Genomic DNA, 11914 nt, shown 5'->3' on the forward strand with positions numbered 1-11914 from the left:
AAGGGGCGGGCCAGCACCAAGCCCCTTGGGGTGGCACTGAGAGCAAATTGGGTTGCAACCCACGTGGCAAATTCTTCCCATGCCCAAGACCCTAAGCACAGAGGCTGTACGGGTGATGGTGGTGGGGGTGAGTGGGCGTCCCGGACCTGGGAAGGGGATTCCTGGTGCTTTGTGCTCCTTCCTCGCCCCCTCCCCAGCCCCCCAGGGCACAGGGTCGAGCCTCTTCCCTCCCGCTCTCTCAACCCTCCCGACCTTATTTAGAAACCGTGTCCCCGAGACAGGAAGGGCGGCGGGCCGAGAAGCACGGAGCGTCCCGGTCTCATTTCCTTTCGAATCCCCCTGTGGAATTTCATTTCATACGGTGAGGAAATCGGAGCGCGAGCCCGTCGGCTGCTCTGCTTGCTCGGGGCGCCTCCCCCACTCACTCGGGGCCGCAGACGGGCTGCTCGGGGCGCAGGTCGGGCGCGGGGCGGAGGGGCTGGGGGGGCGGGGAAGGGGCTCCAGCACCCCTCCCTTCCCCCCCCCCCGCGAGCTGGGAGCCAGACTGGCCGCGAACTCGCGCCGTGCCTGGCACGAGCTCTTCACGCTTTTTCTCTCTCTCCTCTCTCAATGCTCCCAGGTCCCTTTACGGATGAGGAACCAGACCCCGACAGCTCGGGGCTATTCGCTCAAGGTCACACGGGCACAATCTGGCTAAATCCAGGTCCCGTGTTCTTTGTGTACATTTCTCCGCTGGACGCGGAGAGGGACACCGGACTGAGGTGACAGCTGGAAGGAACAGGAAACCAAAGGGAGAGCGTGGAGCCCGGAGCACTTCTCACCTGGCAGGGGAGAGAGGAGAGACAGGAGAGAGAGGAGGGGAGGGGAGAGGAGGGGCGGGTGGGCTGGGCGGGAGCCACCGGGCTCCGTCGCCGCCTGGCCCCAGCGCGCCGCGATCCGGGTGGGAGGACAGCGAGCGCCGGGAAGCCGAGCGGGGCGGGGCGGGGCCGAGGGAGGGAGGGAGGGAGGGCCAGGGGCCCTGGGCGGGCGCCGGCTCGACCCTTCCCGCAGGCGACAGGGCCCGCCCCCGCCCCGCCCCTTGGCCCACGGCGCCAGTTCATTGGACGGGCGCGCTGTCCGTCCCGTCCCGCCCCGCCCCCGCGAGCCTCCAGCGCGGCGGAGCGCTCGGGCGGTGAGAGCGGCGGCGGCGGCGGCGCAGAGCGCAGGCGGGCTTCACGGGACGCCGTGCGCGCGGACTCGGCCGCCTGCGGGCAGTGCGATCGCCGCCTGCAGCCATGACCCTCGCAGCGCCTTCCTCAGCCTGGGACCCGGACGTCTAGTATCCGCACACGGTCGCGTACCGCTGCGGGAGCGGCGGGCCACTGTCTCCTCGTCGCCCTTGGCGCCTTATCACACTCCTTCCCCGGAGCTGGGAGCAGCGCGGGCAGCTGGCGCCCCCACCCCCCACCCCTCCGTGCAAACTGGGGGTGTCTCCCGGAGCGATCCCCGCCGCCGCTGCTGCTGCTGCCCTGGGCTCTGGCCATGGCCCGGCGGGGCACAGGGCCGAGCGTCCCGGGAGCGCCCGGAGGCGTCGGGCTGGGGCTGCTGCTGCTGCTGCTGCTGGGGCTGCAGTTAATGCTGCTCCCGGGACCAGCTCTGGGCTTCGGGGACGAGGAGGAGCGGCGCTGCGACCCCATCCGCATCTCCATGTGCCAGAACCTCGGCTACAACGTGACCAAGATGCCCAACCTGGTGGGGCACGAGCTGCAGACGGACGCCGAGCTGCAGCTGACAACTTTCACGCCGCTCATCCAGTACGGCTGCTCCAGCCAGCTGCAGGTGGGCGCCCCCACCCCTCCCATCCTTGGCGGGACCCCTCAGGCCAAGGACACCCTAGCCCCTTCCGTGGAGCCCCTGCCAAGTCGAGTGCCCGGTTCTTTTCCTAAGCCTGAGGGTACAAACAATTCTCCTGGAAAAGTGATTTTCACACCCGCCCCCCCCCCCCCCCCGCGCGCTTTTCTGTCCCTTCTTTGGGACTGGAAGCCAAAACGTTGTGTAAGTCATCTGGCCTGCGAAAGAACCCATTCCTACACCCCGCCCTTCCGTTTCTCTCCCCTGCTCACCCATGTCTGGCCAAGCCCCTAACCCCGGTGGAGCTGAGGGTTATCTTTGCCAAGGATTGCAGCCGCCGCCGCTGCTCCTCGGTGGGCGAGACCTCAGCAGGGCAGCCAGCTGCAGCTGAGAACTGGAGCGATAAGGAGACTAAACAACTCCCTTCCCTGACCCTCACTGACCGCCCCATATTTTAGGGGGTTAGTTACTAAATATCACTGTCTACTTTTTGCAGAACGCTCCCTCCCCCATATATGATCCCCAACGGTTGTTGAGGTCACACTGGAAGGAGTGGGTGGGTTGTCTTGAGCTCTTTTCTTGTCCCCAGGATTAGAGACAAAGTTAGTGTTTGGAGGTAGTGAAAAAGCTTCCGGGAAGGTAGTCTGGATTTGGAAGAATTTTTTTTTTTTGAAGTCATTAAAAGTTTTAAAGCTTACATAATGTACAAATATACAGAAATTGTCCCTCCTACAATTAATAATTGAAAGGCAATTTGCATATAAAGGGTGATTATAATCTTGCTAATACAGCCAAGTAGTGATGTGCTGGAAGGAAATTTTAAAACTTCAATATTGGTTGTGCTGTGGTTGTTGAGGCTGACTGATTTTTAAAAAATTAGAAAACAGAACAGTTGGGAGAAAAGAGGTTAGTTGTCCAGGCGAAAAATTCAAGAGGTCTTTTCTCTGGCTGTGACTTTTGAGAGGTAAGAGCCAGCTAGCCAGTTTTCTTACTTAGCTGCATGATTTTACATGGGTCATTTAAGAAGCTGGGATTGTGGCTTTGGAGAGATGTGGGGATTAGACCTGTTGCTGGTGAAGTATCCCTTTGGAAGCTTCAGAACTTTAGACCGAGGTTATAAAAGCTTAAGAAATGATCCTCTAGCTCTCAGTTGGAAACAGCGCATATCCTGACATCAGTGGCAATTTTGTTGGAGAAATAGCTTTTGCAGGGATATATATTTTTAATTACATGTATCCTGGGGAAGCAGCCAAGCTGTTTTGAAAGACAAGACTGGATCCCTTGACAGGCTGGAAAATAGTTACTTGTAACTCTAGACTTCATAGACAACATCTGTAAGGAGCCAAGGAGACTGTTTATCAATGCTGGAGGAATTGAGGACAGCAACTGGACTGTCCCCTGCTGGTATTGCTGTTTCAAGGACTTAACATTTACATTTTCTATTGTGCTTCATGATTATTCATTGAGGAAACTGAAGCCAAACAAGTCCTGAGTGACCAGAGAGGACCCCCCCCCCAGAGTCTATATCTTATCCCTGGGCTAACAGTCTCAGTGGGTACATTTTCTGTTTCAAGATAAGAATGATTTTTTTAAACAGTTAAAATAGGAAAAAAAGAACATGAACAAGATCTCCTTTTTAAAAAACATTTATTTTATGGTGACAAAGAAATGGGGATCAAAATAAAGCACCCCACCACCTAAATGACCAAGTCAGTTTTTATTAGACCTTGTAGCATTATCAAATAGTAGCTAAAACGGGTAGGTAGGATATTGGAAGTCAGTTTTTCAAAGTTTATTTTCTTACGGGTTATGTGAAAAGGAATTCTGCAATTCTTGACACTTTTTATTTATTTATTCATTTATGTTTCTGGACAGGATTACTAGAGCCAAACTAAGAAAAAAGTGTGTGTAAAAGTGGTGGTTTATTCAGCACCTTTGTTAGTGGTCAGAGTAAACAGTAAGACTCCCTATAGGCTGGTTTTAGAAGTTAATTTGTACGTTGCCTGCATTCTCTATACAATCGCTCAGCTTTGCACATGTGGTCAAACCTTCAAGTCATGGCTTTCTTTGTTCATTTCATTACTTTTCCAGTTCTTCCTTTGTTCAGTTTATGTGCCGATGTGCACAGAGAAGATCAACATCCCCATCGGCCCTTGCGGTGGCATGTGTCTTTCAGTCAAGAGACGCTGTGAACCCGTCTTGAAAGAGTTTGGATTTGCCTGGCCAGAGAGCTTGAACTGCAGCAAATTCCCGCCTCAGAATGACCACAACCACATGTGCATGGAAGGGCCTGGCGATGAAGAAATCCCCTTACCTCACAAAACCCCCATTCAGCCTGGGGAAGAGTGTCACTCTGTGGGAACCAATTCTGATCAGTACATCTGGGTGAAGAGGAGTCTGAACTGTGTTCTCAAGTGTGGCTACGATGCTGGCTTGTACAGCCGCTCTGCTAAGGAGTTCACTGACATTTGGATGGCGGTGTGGGCTAGCCTGTGCTTCATCTCCACCGCCTTCACTGTGCTGACCTTCCTGATCGATTCTTCCAGGTTTTCTTACCCTGAGCGCCCCATCATATTCCTCAGTATGTGCTATAATATTTATAGCATTGCTTATATTGTTAGGCTGACCGTAGGCCGGGAAAGGATATCCTGTGATTTTGAAGAGGCAGCAGAACCCGTTCTCATCCAAGAAGGACTTAAGAACACAGGATGTGCAATAATTTTCTTGCTGATGTACTTTTTTGGAATGGCCAGCTCCATTTGGTGGGTTATTCTGACACTCACTTGGTTTTTGGCAGCGGGACTCAAATGGGGTCATGAAGCGATCGAAATGCACAGCTCCTATTTCCACATCGCAGCCTGGGCCATCCCTGCCGTGAAAACGATTGTCATCTTGATTATGAGACTAGTGGACGCAGATGAACTGACTGGCCTGTGTTATGTCGGGAACCAGAACCTCGATGCCCTTACTGGCTTTGTGGTGGCCCCTCTCTTTACTTATTTGGTGATCGGAACCTTGTTCATTGCGGCAGGTTTGGTAGCCTTATTCAAAATTCGGTCAAATCTTCAAAAGGATGGGACAAAGACAGACAAGTTGGAAAGGCTGATGGTCAAGATTGGGGTCTTCTCAGTACTGTACACAGTTCCTGCCACCTGTGTGATTGCCTGTTATTTCTATGAAATCTCCAACTGGGCACTCTTCCGGTATTCTGCAGATGACTCAAATATGGCAGTTGAAATGTTGAAAATTTTTATGTCTTTGCTCGTGGGCATTACTTCAGGCATGTGGATCTGGTCTGCCAAAACTCTGCACACGTGGCAAAAGTGTTCTAACAGATTAGTGAATTCTGGGAAGGTAAAGCGAGAGAAGAGGGGGAATGGGTGGGTAAAGCCTGGGAAAGGCAATGAAACTGTGGTGTAAGATGAGCTTGCCTCCACACTGTCCTCCTCCTAAAGGGGTGAACGCAGTGTTTCTGTAGAAATGCTGCAACAAGTTTTCTTCAGTGAAGCTCAGTTTGAACTGAGTGGCAGCACTTCAGCGGCTCCTGTCAGCCTGGCACCATAAAAACCAATGATTTTGCTGCAGACTTTGGAACGATCCTAGGTGGAAAAGCCAGTTAGAGGCTTTTGAAGCTGTGAGAAATCAGAAAGTTGATCACTTTAGCAGGTCACAGCTCAGAGTGTGAAGGTCCTACCTAGCTAGATTCCAAGAGGTCTGGGGCAGTGCTATTTTCCCCTACCAGGTGGGATTGAAACTGTGAGTTGGTAGCTTGCAGGGAGAAAGAATAATTTCTTTAAAATTCTTTTGAATTTTAAATAGTAACTAAGTCTTTCAGATAGCAAAATGATCTATAAACACTGGAAATGCTGGGTTCAGAGAAGTGTTACAGAGTTTTATAGTTTGGCTGATCTAACATAAACATCTTCTGTTTAGAACTTTGTGGATTGTACTCCCAGGAGGTGGTGTCAAAACCTTTCAGTGCCTTTGTCATAAAACAGCATTGTTTGAACAAACAGAAGTACTGTACTAACACACGTAAGGGTTCCGATGGATTTTTATTCTCCTGCTCTTAGATTTCAACATCCCTATTCTAGGTCGCTGCTGTTTTCTTCACTTTACACTAATGAAAAAAGAAAGAAAGAAAGAAAGAAAGAAAGAAAGGTATTTTTATAGGAATTTTTTGCACTGCAGCATGCCTATGAGGGAAAAGGAAAGGTGGTTCACTTTCTGACAATCACTTAGTTCAGAGGAAAATGAGATTTACTAAGGTGACTTACCTTTCCGACCCCAGAGACCTATTGCATTAAGCAATGAGGCCTTAATATATTTTACCTTGTGTGATTGCATCTATGCAGACGCCAGTCTGGAAGAGCTGAAATGTTACATTTCTTGGCAACTTTGCATTCACACAGATTAACTGTGTAATTTGTGTGTGTCAATTACAATTAAGAGCACATTCTTGGACCATGACATAGTCTACTCAATTGACTTTAAAACTATGGTCAACTTGCATTCTTAGAGTAATAGTGCCTTTTCCCCTAGCATAAGAATGTTATCAGAGTTTGGCCTACTTGCCACAATGGAGACTTATTCAAATTCGTAAAGGGAAGCAAGGACTGGCTAATCCAAATACTTGGTGCATAATTGTTCCCTAGTAATTGGCAAAGGCTCTTTATAAGATTTCATTGGAGGCCGTGTGGCCTGGAGTATTTATGTGGTGCTTAATGAATCTCTAGAATGCCAGCCAGAAGCTGGATTGGTTAACAGGGCATAAAGTGGAGACCATATGAAATGAACTGCAAAGTCTAACAGCGCAGGTCTTAATTGCCTTTGCTGAGGTATCCAAAGCTTTTAAAATTTATGCTTTAAGTTCCTCACGAGGGGGTACCCCCTAGCAACCTATCAGAAGTCACAGTTCTTTTTACAATCCTAACTGGCCTTTCTCTTAACCTGCCTTAGGCTTTGCAGTTGCCAGATCTCTGGGACACACTGTTGTCCACTTCACAGGTTGCTCTCTGTATAATTCATATCTATTTGCTTCAGCAGCTGCTTTGCAGATCTCATTATTTATTAATTCATGACTTTTATTTTTATAAGAAGCTTCTTTATGTTTTCCCCATCACACTTTGTGGAGGAACATTTCTAGGGACTCAATATTCCAAATAGGCAATCAAAAAAATAGGTGATTGAATTCTGGAAATAAAGATATATTTATTTATTTGTTTTTGGTTTGAACTTTATGTCCATGTTTTGTTTTCCCTTCTTTGCTCCTTATTTTTGCATGTTATTGAGCTGTCTTGAGATCAAGATGCATATAAAACGCATTGTGCATTTGGAAGGGAACGTTTGGGACTTTTGACATAGAAGCCAATGGCTGTGGGTGGCAGCCCCCACCGATGTGTGCATTCTGAGTACCTGGGCTTGACTAGGCTTCAGGAGCATGAGAACTGAGCCCTAAAAGAAATGGCTTAATTCCTGAGACTATGTTGTCTACGAAATGTAAAATGTGAACGCCTGTGCTGCTTGCAGACAGTTCCCATAGCTGTGCAGGGCCCTGGAGCATGCACCCAGGGGCAGAGCCTGCCCTTACTCACGCTCTGCTCTGGTGTCTTGGGAGTTGTGCAGATTCTGGCCCAGAAAAGAGAAGGAGGACCATACATACAGGAGAGGACTGGCGTTGTTGTGTGGGGGTTAGTAATATAATTCTCTGTGTAATGCTTCAGTGATTGTGTGACCAAGCCAGCACCCGGCAACCGGCCGGGTAAGAAGAGGTGCTCAGTGAGTGTGCACATGATGAGATAGTAATCATCACAATATCAAGCATGTGGGTGAAACTGGAGTTCTGGAGCTAGTATCCAGACAACCATAGTGGGCTTGACAGTCTGCTCACTAGTCTCTTGCCTTTTCAGGAGTAGGCACATTCAACTGGGTTCCACCAGGGAGTTACAGGCCTTTCCTTGCACATTCCAGACAATGGAGAATGTTTATTGTTTCAGGAAAGAACCTGGCAGGGGAGTCTGTTGCCAGTGACCTTCATACATCTCCATCACCTCTTAAATGGGTATTTGTTTAAAATATAGAAAGGTCAGTTACCAGCGGCTGTAGGTATTGAATACCAGCAGTGTCTGAAGTCCCGTGTCAGGTGCTCCAGGGGAGGTGAACCGTGCTCTCGTGGATGGGAGGTGGTATGCAACTGGGTCTCCTGACATTTGCTGTTGCGTTTGTGAGGGTGCATCTGCCTCTGGAATTCACATCTGTTTCACTGTTTCCTTCCACCAGCTTCTTCCAGGGCCTTTCTACCTTTAATACATTTCTTTTCCGGGATTGCTTCCAAATCAGTGACAGAAAGCGTAACCTCTGCTCCATGGCAGTCTCCCTAGAAATCCCCTAGGAAGACTGAGAATAAGCTTTAAGGAAATGAACTCCCACATCTACGAAGGCTTTGAGAACAGCCAAATCTGGACTTTGGGTGTTCCCTGGGACTTACGTGCATTTATTTGAGGACAGAGTCTTGTTGGGGGGGGTGAGGGATAGGTTTGTTTTTCTTTCTGCGTAATCTAGAGTAAGCAGATATGATGGTAACTTTCTATTAAAATCCCTAAACCCCTCCCTGGAGATTTTATTAAACAGGGCCAAGAGTACCTCTCTCCAACTTCCTTTCTGGCAAACTCCTTTGTCCTGCTTCATAAATGCCAAACCTCAGGGCAGAGGAGTGTGGTGTCGGATGGAAGTGGCCAGAACCGTCTGGTTGGGCTACTTGGTTGATTCATATCTTTCTTCCTTTATGGAGACCCATTTCCTGGTTGCTGAGATGGCTTCTGAGCTGGCATCTTGCCCAGAGGCCTGAAACCAGAGAAGGGGTGACACTTCATTTCCTGAGACACTCTTGAGACTTTCCTTTCCCCATCATTCCCTCACTTGCACTCCCTAAACCCCAGAACCTTGGAAACTTCCTTATTAGATTCTAAACTGCGATGTCAAGTGCCCTCAGCTGTGGAGTCAGCCTCCTGGTCTCAAAACTAAGTACTTTTTGTGTTGAGTCCCATCTTGACCAGAAGACACTCAGATGACATAATATCCTTGCTCTGGCAGGTACAATTCAAAGGGATGTCACCAGGGTGATACAGACTTGGGCTTCTGGTGAGGGGACCACAGAAGTAGTTAGGAAAGGGAGCACAGAGTATAGACTTGGGAAGGGACCAGGGATCAGATACTGGGCCCTGAAATCGTGGCTGGAGTTTATTTCACTGGTGCCTGGATAGAGCTCTCTGTTGCTGCCCTTTGCCAAGCTTGAGTGCAGTAACAGCATGCTTGAAAGTACCAGAGGGAAGTATGCCACAGATCCTCCTGACATGCCTTTTCCCCTGGTGAGCCCATTTGCCCTCCCCTAGTTTGGTTCTGTTTCTCACTTTCCTTCCCCTTGTTGTAGCAGCCAGTCCCTATTATTTACCCAAGCAATAAGTAGAGGACCTTTTTGGAGTCATGTGAGCCACATTCTCTGAGTTGTGTGTCTCCTTGATCTGCAGTATTCAGTACATGACCACTGTCATCCTAGACAGTTTCTAAGCAGAACACTGAGAGCAGCTCTGTCCCACAAAGGTTGGCTCCATCTTCTCTCCTAGGCACTGTGCAAGTTTCCAAATCCTGAAAATGTAATCAGGCCCTGGCTCGGCTATGGGCATGTCAAGGACGATAAGCTGTTTCCTAGATCTTTCTCAGTGTGGCATCTAGGTGGTTCTGAATTTCTTCTACCTCACAGGGACGTTGTGAGGCTTTAGAGCTCTTCATCAGAACGATGGGCTGAGTATGAGGTGCAGCAGATAAAAAGATCCACTATGATTCCACCTGCTCGGGGCAGCGGTCACGCTGGCTGCTGTGCTGCCTTGTCTTGGCTCCTCGTTTCTCTCCCTCCACAGCTTTAGAGACCTGGAGGCAACCCAGGGACTTTCACATGCTCAGCAGAGGTACCAGGAAAACCCCTGCCACACAGGCCCTGAATGAATTGCTAAGTTTCAAAGGATGTACAAAAGTGTATCTTGCGTTGATGTCTGCACTGTAAAGTTCTAATTTATCACTGTATAATAAGACCTTGCTATTTAATTTTTGTATCGAAGGAAAATAAAGTTTTGTTTATTAACTGGTGTGTGATGTGGCATATTCCTGAAAGTGTAAGATAGTCCCTGGGATGCATGCAAGGGCTGGAGAGAGGCATCAGTAGGCTAAGCCACTTGCTTGTAAAGCCTAATGACCCAGGTTCGATTCTCCAGGACCCACGTAAAGCCAGATACACAAAGTGGTGCATGCATCTAGAGTTTGTTTAAAGTACAGCTGGAAGCCCTGGTATACCCATTCTCTCTCTCTCTCTCTTTGCTTGCAAACAAATAAATAAAGTATACATATTAAAAAATAAAAAACCGGAGTGTCCAGTTTGCCAGACAGATTGAGGAATGCTTTCTCTGAACTTTTGTTTTTTCTCAGTTAGTGCTCTTTTCCCCCTGTGGGATTTATCCTGGAACACCAAACCTCACAATCCAAGGTCAACAGAATTTATGCCTACTGTGGTCCTTAGTAACATATAATTCTCAAGCTATTACTCCATGGCACTTTTAAAATACCAGTATTTATTTACTTATTTATTATTATTATTATTATTTTGGTATATCCAGGAATGGCCATCTTTCCCTTTAGGGTCTCACTGACTTAATCTGGTAGCTTGAAAAATTGTTTCCCATAACTGCTAGAGCTCCAGACCTCTTAAAGGGAGAACTTCTACTTTTTTTAACTTGAGATTTTCATCATTTTATTTTATTTTATTTTTTGTGTGCTGAGTATTTTTTTTATTAGCTACGTGCACAGTGTGTATACAGCCATGTTGGTACCATCGCTAGCCTCCTCCCTGTCCTTCCGCCTCCACAAGGACCCTCCTCGTTGGGGAATGTGGGTCATCTTTATGGCTACACAATGGTTCTGTTTTGTGTTACACACATGGGCAAATTTCTCATGTGTCTGAAAAATCTGTCCATATATCCAAAAAGGTCCCTGGAGGCCAGGTGTGGTGGTACACGCCTTAAATCCCAGCACTTGGGAGGCAGAGGTAGGAGGATCAGGATGGCTGTGCACTTGAGGCGACCCTGAGACTACATAGTGATTTCCAGGTCATCCTGGGCTGGAGTGAGACCCTCCCTTGAAAAACAAAAAGACAAAAACAAACAAAAAGGTCCCTGGATGAAGAAAATTCCAAGCAACTACATGGACAGTCATTGGGTGACGGAATGTAGCTCAGTGGTGGAGTGCTTACCTAGTATGTGTGAGGCTCTGGGTTGAATACCTAGAACTACAACAAAACCTTTACCAGGACATTGTCATCATATCCAGTCATGTGATGGACCACACAGGGAAGGAGAGTCACTGCCAGTATCTCTGCTGATGTTGCAACTGAGCTCAGCCCACTTGCTTTTCTTTTAAATTGCTTGCTACCGTTAGCTGCATTAGAATACCACCCTGTCTAGGGTGAGTCAAAAAGCCCAGTGATGGGCTGGAGAGATGGCTTAGCGGTTAAGCGCTTGCCTGTGACGCCTAAGGACCCTGGTTCGAGGCTCGGTTCCCCAGGTCCCACGTTAGCCAGATGCACAAGGGGGCGCATGCGTCTGGAGTTCGTTTGCAGAGGCTGGAAACCCTGGCGCGCCCATTCTCTCTCTCCCTCTATCTGTCTTTCTCTCTGTGTCTGTCGCTCTCAAATAAATAAATAAATAAATGAACAAAAAATATTTAAAAAAAAAAAAAAGCCCAGTGAAGGCTGGAGAAATGGCTTAGCGGTTAAGGCTTTTGCCTGTAAAGCCAAAGGATCCCAGTTCGATTCTCCAGGACCCACATAAGCCAGATACACAAAAGGTCACATGTATCTGGAGTCTGTTTGCAGTGGCTAGAGGCCCTGGTGCACCTATTCTCCTTCTCTCTTTCTCTCTCACTACCTCTTTCTCTCTCAAATAAATAAAAAAAAATATTTTTAATAAAAAAGTGCAGTGAACAAGTATTTGCAATACTACTTCTCTTATCTGCAGATCGCTATTGTACTTTTTAATCT

At 48.2% G+C, this 11914-nt stretch overlaps 1 protein-coding gene across 1 annotated transcript; it reads left to right on the top strand.

The window, feature by feature from the left end:
- Positions 1–1519: 1519 nt before the first annotated feature.
- Fzd4 (frizzled class receptor 4) lies at positions 1520–9967 on the top strand. Its single transcript, XM_004658263.2, has 2 exons — positions 1520–1818; positions 3922–9967. Exons 1-2 carry the CDS (start codon positions 1522–1524, stop codon positions 5248–5250), a joined length of 1626 nt encoding a protein of 541 aa, XP_004658320.1. The 5' UTR covers positions 1520–1521; the 3' UTR covers positions 5251–9967.
- The last annotated feature ends 1947 nt before the right edge of the window (positions 9968–11914 follow it).

Source organism: Jaculus jaculus, chromosome 3, assembly GCF_020740685.1.
Source record: "Jaculus jaculus isolate mJacJac1 chromosome 3, mJacJac1.mat.Y.cur, whole genome shotgun sequence".
Lineage (NCBI taxonomy): Eukaryota > Metazoa > Chordata > Mammalia > Rodentia > Dipodidae > Jaculus > Jaculus jaculus.